The following is a 13,346-nucleotide window of genomic DNA, read 5'->3' on the forward strand; positions in this document are numbered from 1 at the left end:
GATAAGACAATGTGCCCAAGTCATTTCATAAAAGAAAATAGTGGAGCAAGGGACAGCCTGTAAAGCTCCCCTGTCGCGGTGCAAGCAGGAATCAGAGAGGCTACTGGGAATGGCACCAGTCTTTTGAAACCTCAAAACCTGTCCCTCCTCCAACAAAGCCACACCTCCCATTCCTTCTCAAACCATCCGACCAACTGGGGACTAAGCATTCAAACATATGCGATCATTCTCACTCGAGCCAAGCTGTCTCCTAAGGCTCTACCTCTTCCCTGTCCTTCTGCCTCAATAGCTGGCTTCCCTTTCTCCCTCCTATTCTGGGCCACTGCTGAGATGAACAGCTCTCTGCTCTGTCATTTTCCTCTCAAATGCTAACCAAGCTTTCCTCAGGTCCCTTCCAAGTCTGTTTCTAACTTGTTTTCTTATCAAGACTAACAACCCATGAAAGAGAACCCCCATTTTCCCTGTAACAAAAACATCAGAAGGTCTCCTTGGGGTTGGAGGTGGGGCTCAGTTGGTGGAATGCTTGAAGGCCTAGAGTTGATCCCCAGCTCTGAGCAAAGCCAGGCACAAGCTTGTAATCCTAACATTTAGGAGGTGGAGACAGGAAGAGGTGTGGTTCAAGGCCATCCTCCGCTGCACAGTGAATTCAAGAGCAGTGTGAAATATACATGAGGAAAAACTTCACTCTACCATCAGTTTACAGTGTGTGGAGTGTAGCTTGTAACAGTGGTAGATGACCACAGAAACCAGGAGCATAACCTGTCCATGGGGATACATGAAGTCTGCTTGTCTCAAACTTAGGGTTAGCTCTAGCGCCGTTGAAGAAACTCAAAGCAGTAGAGTTAATGTTAAAAAGAATTCACTAATAGATTTTCTTAGGCGTCACTGTACATAAAGTAGAATTTAGCTAATGGGACACTGCCTCCAAAGTACCCAAAGCTAAGTAGTTTACTAGCCAGGCCTGTTAGAGATAAGCAAATTTTGCAGTGCTAGGTTCTCTAAGGCAAATATTGCTCTCTAAGGCTGACCAGACAATAGGCCCATCCCCAAAGAACACGTCTCTAACAGCCAGCTCAAGGAACAGCACAAAGCCACAACCACCATTAAATCCTGCTCTACCTTTAAGTCCGCTGCCCAGCTCTTGTCAGGAAAAGCGAGGTGGGCAAGATGAACCTGGGTAATGATTGTTCCAGAAGAGCACTGGGGTACTTAAAATGATTATATCAGTATGCAGTATGTTTGCTGTGTCCATCTCCAACCTACCTAAATGGCCAAGCTTGAGTTTCCTGTCTCTGTTAAAATTGTTCTAAGTGTATCCTGCAGTGAGGACCTAAAGAGACGTAAGACTGACAGCTTATGTGGGATAGATAAACTATGCTGTACGTAAGTTAATGAAATCTATGCAAAGCCACCTCTTCCTTGGGCATTAGCCACAACCTGCTCTATACCCCCACCTTTTTTTTTCTAATTAAGCCTTTCCTTTTCCTTAATTAGCCCCTAAGTGTGGATTATCTGGGAAGGGCTATCTCTATTAGAGAGGCGGAAGGGAACCACACTGCCTAGAAATCTGTCACCACACAGCAGCTTGTCATTCTGGTTTGTGTTTGGAATTCACATTGCTTATGTAAGCAAAGAAAACCCCACACGCATCATTTAAATATGTCTCGAGTTAGAAGTAAGTATCCGAGGGTCCCCCAAAGTGAGGTCAACTCTCTTATGTCTTGGTAGTTCTTGTTCAGTCTCAGAAAACTAGAGACTGGGGCAGAAGGATAGTTTAAGGTCAGCCTGGGTTTTATGAGATTGTCTCAAAAGCAAACTCAAGGATGGTGGCTGACTTGGGATACTGATGCAGGAGGATTATAACAAGTTCAAAGTCAAACTGGTTTGCTCTGCCTCAAAAAAATAAAAAGAAAGACACAAAGAAAAAGAGAAAGGAGAAAAATGCACTTTAAATGAATTTAGTGGAGAAATAGAGATGGTGACCTTGAACTGCTGATTCTCCTACCCCTTCCCGGTGCTGTGATGACAGGTGTGCACCACCATTCCTATTCTATAGACCTGAGATCAAACCCACAGCTTCACAACTGCTAGCTGGTGCTCTCCCAACCAAACCACATCCCAGTGTTCACTAACTAAACATGAGAAAGTCATGTTAAAATGTCTAGAAGGGAAGGTGTAACAACACATTCCTGACACTAATGTGATGTGAAAAAAAAATGATATGACATAACATGACATGGTGAGGTATAATATAATGTGACGTGACATGGCATGATATGGTGTGAAGTGACAGGTGTGATATGACATGATATGACAACATATGACATAGTGCGATATATGATGTGATATGATATGACATGACATAGTGTGATATATGATATGATGTGATGTGATGTGACATGGCATGATATGGTATGAAATGATGTGATGTGATGTGACATGGTATGACATGACATTAGTGTGATATATGAAATGATATGATGTGATGCGATATGGTATGACATGACATGACATACATAGTGTGATATATGATATGATGTGAGGTGAGGTGATATAACATGATATAGTGTGAAGTGATATGATGTGACATGACATAACATGTGAAGTTTCTCTCAGAGAATGACATTCCTACACATTCAACACAACATTTATTTCTCAAGACCAACAAATAGAGGAACGCCCTGAGGGAAGGAAAAAGTACCCTCTGACCTGGAAATGCTGACCTTCCCTTACAAAGTCCAAACTAGCTGCATTATTGCTTAATCAAGGCCCCATTAACATTCCTGAGCTGAGTCTCTGGGAGCGAGGTGTCAAGCACCCTCTCTGAGCTTCCTGGTTTGCCTTTACTTTTTGTCTTAGAGGCCACGTGTGCATAGCTCTATCCCCACCTCAAAGGACACTTAGCTTGTTTGATTTACCTCCAGTTGGAATTCTCCAAGAGACGTGAGTTCCACATGGGCAGGGATTTTGTCTTCTGTTTACATGTACTCTCCTCCCTGCCTATAGCCAGTACATTTGAGTTGGACACAAGATAAATATGCCTACTATGTACTGAGTATTGGAGACATGATGTGTGTGTGTATGTCTGTGTCTATCTGTGTGTGTATGTGTGTCTGTAATGTGTCTGTGAGTGTCTGTGTGTGTGTGTTTGTCTGTGTGTGTCTCTGTGTGTGTAGATGTGTGTCTCTGTGTATGTCTGTGTGATGGAGACAGAGGGCATGTACTTATGTGTAGTGTATACAGGTATGTGTTCCTGTGCACACACATGGGAGTTATATGGAACACTGTGTTCTACTCCATCATTCTCAACCTTACTCCTTTAAGACAGGGTTCCTCACTAAACTTGGAGCCAGGCTGGTGGCCAGCAAGCCCCAGTGACCCTCGGTGTCCACCCCAACAGCACTGGTTGTAGATATACTCAAACACACCCCACTTTTTACATGGGTGCTGGGACGTGTGTTCGGGTCCTCATGTGTGTCCAGCAAGTGCTCTTATCACTGAGCCATCTTTCTGCCCCTGGTTGCTATTAAACAATCAACGCCATTTCTCAGCTGCAGATACTGAGGCCCAGAAGTGTTCAAAGCCAGACTTGTTCATGAGAAGTCAGGGATTAGCTCCATACATGTAAAAAAGTCCAGTGGCTGTTATCCCACATCTTAGGAAGGTGGGCAGGTGGAAAGTTCAAGGCCTCCCTTGTTTGCAGAATGAATTCTTGACCAGTCTGGATAACTAAGTGGAAGTCTGTCTCAAAACAGAAAGTAAACAGAGATGTGGGTGGGACGCACAGTGGGGGGTGTCTTACGGTGGGGGAGGGGGAGTAGCTGTATAACAGGTCAAGGCCCCAGGTTCTATCTTCATTACCACAAGCAAGAAAAGAAAGAGGACCAGGGAAAGGGCTCAGTTCTAGGGCCAAGTGTTTGCCTTGCAAGTGTGAGCGCCTGAGCTTGTTCTCAGCATCAGCATAAAGAATGCCAGTGTGCTGGCACGGGTTTGACATCCAGTGTGCTTTAGGATCTGCCTGGCTGAAGACTGTCTGACAGACGTCCATACTGCAGGCCAAGGGAAAACAGTTCCCTGGCTGAGGTGTAAACTTAAACCTTTGTGTCATGTAAGAGCTTCCAGGAAGCAAAGACCAAAGGATTGGGGTACCAGAGGCCCTCAGGCATAGAGCCGCTAATGGACAGACACTCCAGGAGAGTGGGCAGGTCTGATATAGGAAGAAGAAGACAGAAGGGGATTTCTATAAGCCAAGCTTTTATCTAGGTTGGCCACGCAGAGTGCCACACTGTTAGCCAGGGCCAGAGCTGTGTCATGGTACACCTCACTGTCCAGAGCTGGGTGGGAAGCACCGGGTATCTACTTACAAGCTGAGGGCACTTGCGGGAGGCCGGAGGCTGCCGCCATGGTGGGTTCTCTCCTAGCTCGGTAAGTCACATCTCCGAGGCCATGTTTGAAATGTGTGAATGTGTGTACTTGTTCCTGTGTACACGGGTGAAGGCCACAGGTCAACTTCAGGTACCAGTTTTCAGGGACCTCAGGTTACCTGAAGTTTTACCTGGAGCTCACAGAGTTAACTAGGTTAGCCTGCCAACAAGCTCCAATTCTCTCTCTCTCTCTCTCTCTCTCTCTCTCTCTCTCTCTCTCTCTCTCTCTCTCTCTCTTTAACACACACATACACACACTGAAATACACACATTCTCACAGACACACATACACTCTCACTCTCTCACACACACATACACTCAAATACACACATTCTCACAGACACACACTCACAATACTCACACACTTTCACAAGTACACTCGAATAGGCACACTCTCACATACACACTGACACACTCACACACACTTTCACACACTTGCATACACACACTCACACACATGTAGTAACAAGTGGTCCCCATATTCCATCTAGAGCACACATACTGATGCTTTATAGCCTTGAGTCTTGTCTTTCTTCTATCACAGTGAAATCAGGACAACAAGATCCTTACTAGAGGGTCCCTCACAGAGGACATGGGGCTAGAGGCCACTGGAGGGCAGGAGCGGTGGCGGAGGTGGTGGTGGTGACAGTTACTGTGGTGGCTGTGGAAAGGGACAGAATGGGGTGGTAAGATTGCCTGATGCCCCATTGGAGTTCGGTCTCCTGAATACCACGCCTGCCTTCGTGCGTGATCACAGGTCACGCTCCTTCTGGGCACTGCCAGTGGGCTCCTGCCTACTCTTCTCCTATCTCTTCTGCTATAAGCCAGGCGTGCATCCCATGTGCGGTGGGGGAAGATCCAAGAAGCAGAAGCGGCAGCTCATATCCCAAGAGAGTGGCCAAGGTGACTCAGGCAGAGATGTAGCAAAGAACTGACTGTGGGCAGACATGCAGCAGCCACTGGGACTTGCCCAGCCGTGCCTGTAGGCCTGGAGAGCTGGCTTCCTGGCCACTCAGAAGGAAGCAGCCACCTTGGAGAAGCCTAAGTTCCCATCACCCTTCTTTCCAAGCCCATAGCTGGCCCTTCTTTGGGTCTGTGGACCAGGTTCTGTAATTACAAGCTTCCGTGCAGGGTCTTGATGAATGTCATCTTTGAATCAGTGTACAGATGACAGGTCCACAGAGGGAAAGTATCCGACCCCCCTGATCTTCTCTGTGGGAGAGATATCTGGGGCTTTTCATCATCTTTGAGCTCCAAGCCACAGCAGGGGGTAGAGGCAGACAGTTGACTCTCATTGGACAGGTAGGTGAGCTCAAGGACAGCCCTGGCTCTGAAAGCCACAGCATGAGTGTGTGGTGGCCACATTGTCTGCACTGGAGTGCCCCTCAGCAACAGTTGGTTCCCTACCCACTGAGCTCCTCCTCCCTAAGTCTCCCATGATTCTATGGATCGAGGTCCAGTTCTCGTTTTATGGCAAAGTTATGACCATAGACCCTACAGCAGTGTTTCTTCTGGCAGAGTTCTGGTGCCACTCTGCTAGTAATCAGATAACTGGGGGAAGAGGGAAGCAGCCAAGGGCCTTAAATAGTCAATAGCCAAACAAGAAAGAGAGCCAGTCCCTTTTCTAACCACAACCCACCACCACCTTCATCACCATCATCACTATCACCACCACCTTCATCACCATCATCACCATCACCTTCATCACCATCATCACCATCACCACCACCTTCATCACCATCATCACCATCACCACCACCTTCATCACCATCATCACCATCACCACCACCTTCATCACCATCATCACCACCATCATCATCACCATCATCACCACCATCATCACCATCATCACCACCACCATCATCACCATCATCATCATCACCATCATCACCACCTTCATCACCATCATCACCATCACCACCACCTTCATCACCATCATCACCATCACCACAACCTTCATCACCATCATCACCATCACCACCACCTTCATCACCATCATCACCATCACCACCACCTTCATCACCATCATCACCATCACCACCACCTTCATCACCATCATCACCATCACCACCACCTTCATCACCATCACCACCACCTTCATCACCATCATCACCATCACCACCACCTTCATCACCATCATCACCATCACCACCACCTTCATCACCATCATCACCAGCACCACAACCACTATTTTAGGTTTGACATCGTAGAAAGATAATTTTAAACAAATATTTTATGTTTATGTGTGGATGTGTGGGTTTGTGCACATGAATACAGGTGTCTGCAGAGGTCAGAAGAAGTTAGGTCCTCCAGGAGCTAGAGTTACAGACAACAGTTGTGAACTGAATGTCTAGTGTAGAGGCTGAGAACCAAACTCAGGTCTGCAGGAGCTAACAAGCTGTTAACAGCCGAGACATCTCTCCAAGCCCTGCAAAGCCATTTTTATAAATCGGGACATATATCAGCAATTTCATGGGCCTCAACCAACTAGCACAGGGTGAGACACGTAAGAAGCTAAAGACAGTCGTGCACCTAGTCCTACGGTCTCAACTCAGCAAATGAAGTAAACATGTACATTCTTCCCGTCCCAGACTGTTCCCTCTGGAAGGGTTTCCGCATGGAGAGAGTTATGAAAGCCTTCCCCTCATCTCTACACTCCAACCGGCTGGCTGTTATGGGTCTGCATTGGTTGTCTTTTTGTTACAATTGTAAAACACTAGACAGAAGCAATTTAAGGAAAGATGGGTCTCTTTTGGCTCAGAATTCGAGGGTACAGTCCATCATGGTGGGGAAGGCATGGCAGCAGGGGCTAGAGACAGCAGTTCCCATTGCATCCTGGTGGGTGAGGGAGAAGGGAGGGAAAGGGAATGGGAGAAAGAGGAGGAGGAGAGAGGAGAGAGGCAAGAGGCTGGTGTTTAGCTATCCTTTCCTGTTTATTCAGTCCGGACTCCTGGCCCGTGAGAAGGGGCTACCCACATTCAGCATGTCTTTCTGCCTCAGTTAATCCTCTCTGGGAATATCTTGATGGAGTTTCTGGGGTGCCACATATATACATGGATTTTCCTGACAGATGTCTGAGAAGTTTATCCTCAACATCCAGGGCCACTCACGTTCCTATTGCCTATGTCCACGCTACTTTTTTCTAAGACAGTGTCCCAGGCTGAATGTGAGTTCAGTTGGTAGCTGAGGCTAGCCTCCATTAGCCCACGTCCTTCTCCCAACTACTGGGATTAAGATGTGGCTCCAGCTTATATTTTTGTGTTCCATTTATTCAACGCTCCAAAGCAATGAAATCTCCACCCTTTTTAAATATTATATTTTTTTGAGGCGGGGTCTTGTGTAGCTCAGGGCAGGCTTGGAGTCACTGCGTAGCAAAAGATAAACCTTGAACTTCTGATCTTCCTGCCTCTCCCTCCAGAGTGTTGGAACTACGAGCTTGTACCACCACACCCAGTTTACGTGGTCTTGGGGATTGAACCCAAGGTGTTGTAGATGCAAAGCCATTGCTCCCCCAAGTGAGCTACAGTTTGCTTTTTTTTTTTTTTTTTTTTTTTACAGAGAAACTAATCTGTAATAACCTCCCCATCTGTAATTGTTCTTTTCTCACCTCTCAGGGGCTTCTTCTCTATCTATAAAAAATATATATATATAAAATTTAAAAGCAGAAAGGAAAGCAGAAATTCCCTTACTCTTATCGCTGTCCGAGTCACCCTGAACCCATTTCCGTTCGTCAGGCACCCTGGCTTGCACACAAATGAGGAAACATTCCTAAGAAGGAAAAGGCTCCACTGACGGAGGAGGTTCCTTCATCCTGGGTCTCACTTCATGTTTTGGATGCTACAGGCTGGATGGGAGGTGATGCCAGGCAGCCGGCCTGCCTCGGAGCACTGCCATGAACCACTTCCAGGCCATCCTGGCCCAGGTGCAGACACTGCTCTCCGGTGAGCAGCCCAGGCGGGTGCGGGCCCTCCTGGATGGCCTGCTGGAAGAAGAGCTGCTCTCACGGGAGTACCACTGCGCCCTACTCCATGAGCCCGATAGCGAGGCGCTGGCCCGGAAGATTTCCCTGACCCTGCTGGAGAAAGGGGACTTAGACTTGGCTTTCTTGAGCTGGGTCTGCAACAGGCTGCAGGCCCCCACAATAGAGAGGGGCAACAGCGGCAGGGACCATGGAGGTAAGAGGGCATCCCTTTGTGTTAAGGCAATAATGTGTGAGCAGCCCTAAAGGATACAGGGTGAGCTTTTGGAAAACCTGGGTGCGGCAAGCATATAGCATGCTTCCTGCACCGGTCAGCGCATCCTCAGGGCAAACTTCAAACTGCCTGCTTACTCCATGCCTGAGCTCCATCAACAGTGGGCTCCAGGCTGCACAGTGGACAGGCAAACTCCTCCTTCCCACAGACACACCTTCTACTGGGAAGACAGGAAGAGATACAATCAGTCACTTTGTGTCAAAGATAGAGAAACTGTATCTGGGAATATAACACCTTTGGGATGAAGGTGCTTGTCCTGGATCACAGGCTGCTGGGTTTGATCTCAGCATGGCTGAAATGGGAAGGAGTAGTTCACATTCATAATCTCAGGAGAATTACAGATCCAAGCCTATCCTTGGCTTGTGAGAATAGCTGGAGCTACCTGAAAAAAAAAAAACTGGTCTCAAAAACAAACAAAGAAACAAAAAAACATTGTAGAGAAAGGGGAGATCATGGAAATGAAGAGCTAAAGAACTGGAGATTGGAGGGCAGTGCCTGTGAGTATGTGCAACTCCTGTGTGAGTGTGTGTGTGTGTGTGTGTGTGTAACTGTGTGTGAAACTGTGTGTGCAACTGTGTGTGTGTATAACTGTGTGTATTATGTGCAACTGAGAGAGAGAGAGAGAGAGAGAGAGAGAGAGAGAGAGAGAGAGAGAAACAAATAGATAAGAAAAAAAGGGGGAAACCAGAGATGCCCAGATGGACCAAGAGGGAAGGAGAGAGAAAATATAGGAGAATCAGAAGACAAGAGAAGGAACAGAGACAGAGACATGGAGAAATAGATCCAGCCCACGAGGCAAAAGAACGGGCATCTTAAGTTTTTTTTTTTTTATTACATCTGTTTCTCTGTGAGGTAATTATAGCATGTATGTGAAGGGACAACTCGTGGGTTCCAGGCTTGAACGCAGGTGGTCAGCAGCTTTACCCACTGAGTCACCCCACCTGTCGCAGCGTCTGGTTTTAGGGGTACTACTGCTAACAATCGACTGTGTTGTCTTGTTCACTCTCTTGGTGCTGAGCACGGAAGCCAGGGCTTTGTGTGTGCCAAGTCTGTGCTTCACCACTGAGCTCCATCATGGCTTCTGTTTCTTAAGTCAGGAGAGAAGCCAGTACTGATGGCCTCTGTTCCCATCCCTCACTCCTCCAGCATACCTGGCTTCCTCCTCAGCAAAGAGATGCTCCCCAAAATCAGAGGTTGTTCTATCTTCCATGTGTGCTGTTCTGGTATTGGTACTGGGGTCACAAGTTCCAGCCCGGTTAGTCCTTTCAACTTGGAAACATAAGCTACTTTCTGCATTTGGTACTTCTAGAGGCTAGGGTTCTCATTCTCTCTCTCTCTCTCTCTCTCTCTCTCTCTCTCTCTCTCTCTCTCACACACACACACACACACACACACACCCAGCACACCCTGCCTGGCTCTCCCACCCATCCAAGGCCTTTAAATGCATGTGTACCTCAACTATTGCACAATGCGGAGACTAGCTAGATGTCTCAGGGTAGGAACTGGCAGAGACCAGTTTGGAAGGCAGACAAGATGTGCCCTCAATCTGGCCGGGGACAGGGGATGGTCGGTCTTCTTTGATGACCATGCATTAGACAACTCATCCATGTTTCTGCTAAGACATATGCATTAATTATATCATTGGGTTGGCTGCTCTTGTGTATAAATTCTCAGGTTGGTGGTATCATTTCTCTCCTGAATACAGCTTTTATTCTTTCCCTCCTAACATGGGCACATGGAGAACCTTTAGTACCTCTCATCTCTCTGGATTTCCATCAGGGTGCAAGCAGCCATTGTGGTTTTATTGGGACAACTGTACACCTGGGGAAACATGGAGTCTCTTCCCGACATCCATCAGGGGAAGCTCCCTCCCTTAGCTGCTGCCTGCCCCTCAGCCCTGTACCTTCTCTTTGTTCTGAGTACACTGGTTCCTTTTTTAATAATTATTTCATTTCCTCCCTTGGGGTGTATTATTTGTTTTGGATCTCACGTGACTTCAGAAAGTGGAAGTAGCTTCGGGGTGTGATCATTCAGCTCCAGACTGCACCCTCTCTTCCTGCCCTCCAGGCGAGCTCTGTCTCAGACTGGGGCTTCACACACACACACACACACACACACACACACACACACACACACACCTTTGTCTAGACTGGCATTTTTTTTTTACCATCCACATAATTTATTTGTATGTGTTGTATGTTGTTTATTGTTTGTGAAGAAGCTCCACACAGACACAGGCTATGTTTTAATCCTGAGATGTCTCATATGCCCAATATATAGATTCAATGCCAATAAAAGAAGTAGATAGGACTGTAACAGTGGTGTACAAAATACAACACAGGCACATCAGCAAATTACCAACTTGTATGAACATAAAACTATTAACATGTATTTGAAGTATCATTTTAAAATTTTACTTGAGCATATTGACCTGTAGGTGTTTTGCTCTTAGTCATATAGAATTGAGGGGGAATTTTCTTGGTCAAGGAAATAAAAATTGCAGACAATTAACTGTTACAGCAGGCATGGTGTTGCTCCCGGTGCACCTGCCTCTGAAGGTGTCTGTTACAGCATATCTCCTTCAGACAGTTCTATGTTCACACAAGCTGGTGATTTCCAGAGGCTGGCTCTGGTCTACACAGTGTACATAGTGACAACAGCTCCAGTGAGTCTGTTCCCTGAGGGAATTCAGTGGCTCAATGATAGATAAACCAAAGCAGACACCCAGACAGAAGTCAACCAGCCAGAGGTGACAGCCCCTGCAAGGGCAGTCACAGGCCCGGGAAGAGCTAACTGTAGAGTCACAGGCCCGGGAAGAGCTAACTGTTGAGTGAGTTTGGGGACAGTATCCCATGTGAGACATAACCATTCTCAGTCACATGCAGCTGCTTCTGACTCAGAGGCATCCAGGTTGGTGTCTTAGGTGACCATGGTCTGGAGTGAACAGGAGAGGACCACTCTAACCTCAGGGTTAGTCATGAGCTAGGTCTTTTGATCTCCTTTCTCTGGGTGCAGGGCATCCCTTCCAGACTCCAGATTCCGGGCTGTTTCTGATTACACTTTACTCTGTTCTGAGTACTATGATACTACACTCTGGTTTGGTGCCTCTGGGATTTCCTCGTGTGGATTCTATTCTGTAAACCACAGCATAAAGGCTCCTTCTAGGATGTCATCTGATTTATTGGAAAGGGACATTCCCACCAGCTTCCTTCCTCATTTGGTGGTTAGGATGAGAGAGCTGTAGACCCTGTCTTCCTCCGTCCTCCAGACTCCTCCCTCTCCCAGGTCTCCATCCCAGCTCCTGCCCTGCTCCCATCCTCCTGGAAGTGGGTAGGCTTCAGAGAGGATTCAGCTCAGCCAGCCTCCCAGCAGTTAGCCTGCAGTCCTTTCCCAGGAGCCTGGCGCTTCCCAGAGAATCTTCCCAGGCAGTCTGTACCCTCTTGCCCCAGAACTTGGCATCTGACCCAGCCAGGGACCATTTCTTATTCTGTTGCTGTTGCCTTGAGTGGCTCCCATGGCGTCATATGTATTGTCCACATTTCCTTCTCATCACCCCCTGTGTCCCTCCAGCATACCTTCCTCAGCCCCCCAATCTACTCCAATCTATTGCTCCACTAATCCATTTATTACCCACATTGCCTTGCCCGATTCATTAACCTGTCTGTTCACTCAGCTGGGTATATCTGTATGGCAGCCTAGCAACCTACCTTCCCACCAGTAATCCACTTACACACCCCTCCCCCAGAGGCTACATTCTCACTACCACCTATATCCTATCTAGTCACTTACCCTTCATTTTTTACCTCCTTTTCTTATCTCCTCTTCGGTCACTTATTTAGCTCCCACAGGAATTATATGCTTATCAACAACCGAAATGCAGGGCACACACAGCATCTTTATCTACTTGGGACTCAAGCCAGCCTTCATCACCAAAACACCAACTGTCAATCATTCTTTCAGACAATTCCAAAATCGTGTGTGTGTGTGTCCTGGGGTGGTGGGGTGCATGCGTGTACACGTAGTTTGTACATCTGTACATGTTTGTGGAGGCATGTGTGCATGCACATGTGTGTGCCTGTGTATAGAGACTATTGATGTCTTCCTCGATCTCTTTTTACCTTTCAGTAAGCTCACTAGACTTGGAGCTTACTGACCAAGACTAAAGCCAGCAAGCCCCAGGGATCCTTCAGTTCTAGATGACAGGTGCATGGTACCATTCCAGTTTAACATGCTGGGATCTGAGCTCAGGTCCTCGTGTTTGCACGGCAAACATCTTGCCAACAGAGCATCTTCCCAGTTCCCAAATAGGTGCTTTAAGAAAGAGAGTGCCCAGGGTTAGCTTGATCTTCCTTCTCATTCCCCATCTCCATTCACCTCATCCTGGGGCAATAATTTGCTGTCTAAGCTATCCTGTATCCTTCCTCATAGTTCCCCATCTCCTCTGGCCTCAGATGGCCCATAGCATCTCCAGCACCATCCTTCTGGGCGCTGAGAAGCTGCATCTGGTACTTGCTGAGCATATGTCATAGGCACCATGACTGTCCTGCTCAGGAATCATCTGCACAGATGTGAGAATGCTTCCACCCAGTTCTTGTGGAAATGGATCTAGGGGTTTGAGAAAGGATGTGGGGAGAGCAGGTAACAGCACCATTAAGAGGCATTCAGGCTG

At 47.2% G+C, this 13,346-nt stretch overlaps 1 protein-coding gene across 1 annotated transcript in view; it reads left to right on the plus strand.

The window, feature by feature from the left end:
- Positions 1-8,316: 8,316 nt before the first annotated feature.
- The window catches only part of CIITA (class II major histocompatibility complex transactivator), a gene marked incomplete at its 5' end in the record, with an annotated part of 43,121 nt that continues 38,091 nt past the window's right edge, over positions 8,317-13,346 (plus strand). The window contains one exon of the mRNA XM_080942115.1: positions 8,317-8,599. Coding sequence (XP_080798241.1) covers positions 8,317-8,599 — 283 coding nt within the window. The remainder of the gene's footprint in view (positions 8,600-13,346) is intronic.

This window comes from Micromys minutus (genome assembly GCF_963924665.1).
Source record: "Micromys minutus genome assembly, chromosome: 31".
In the NCBI taxonomy this organism is placed as follows: Eukaryota; Metazoa; Chordata; class Mammalia; order Rodentia; family Muridae; genus Micromys; species Micromys minutus.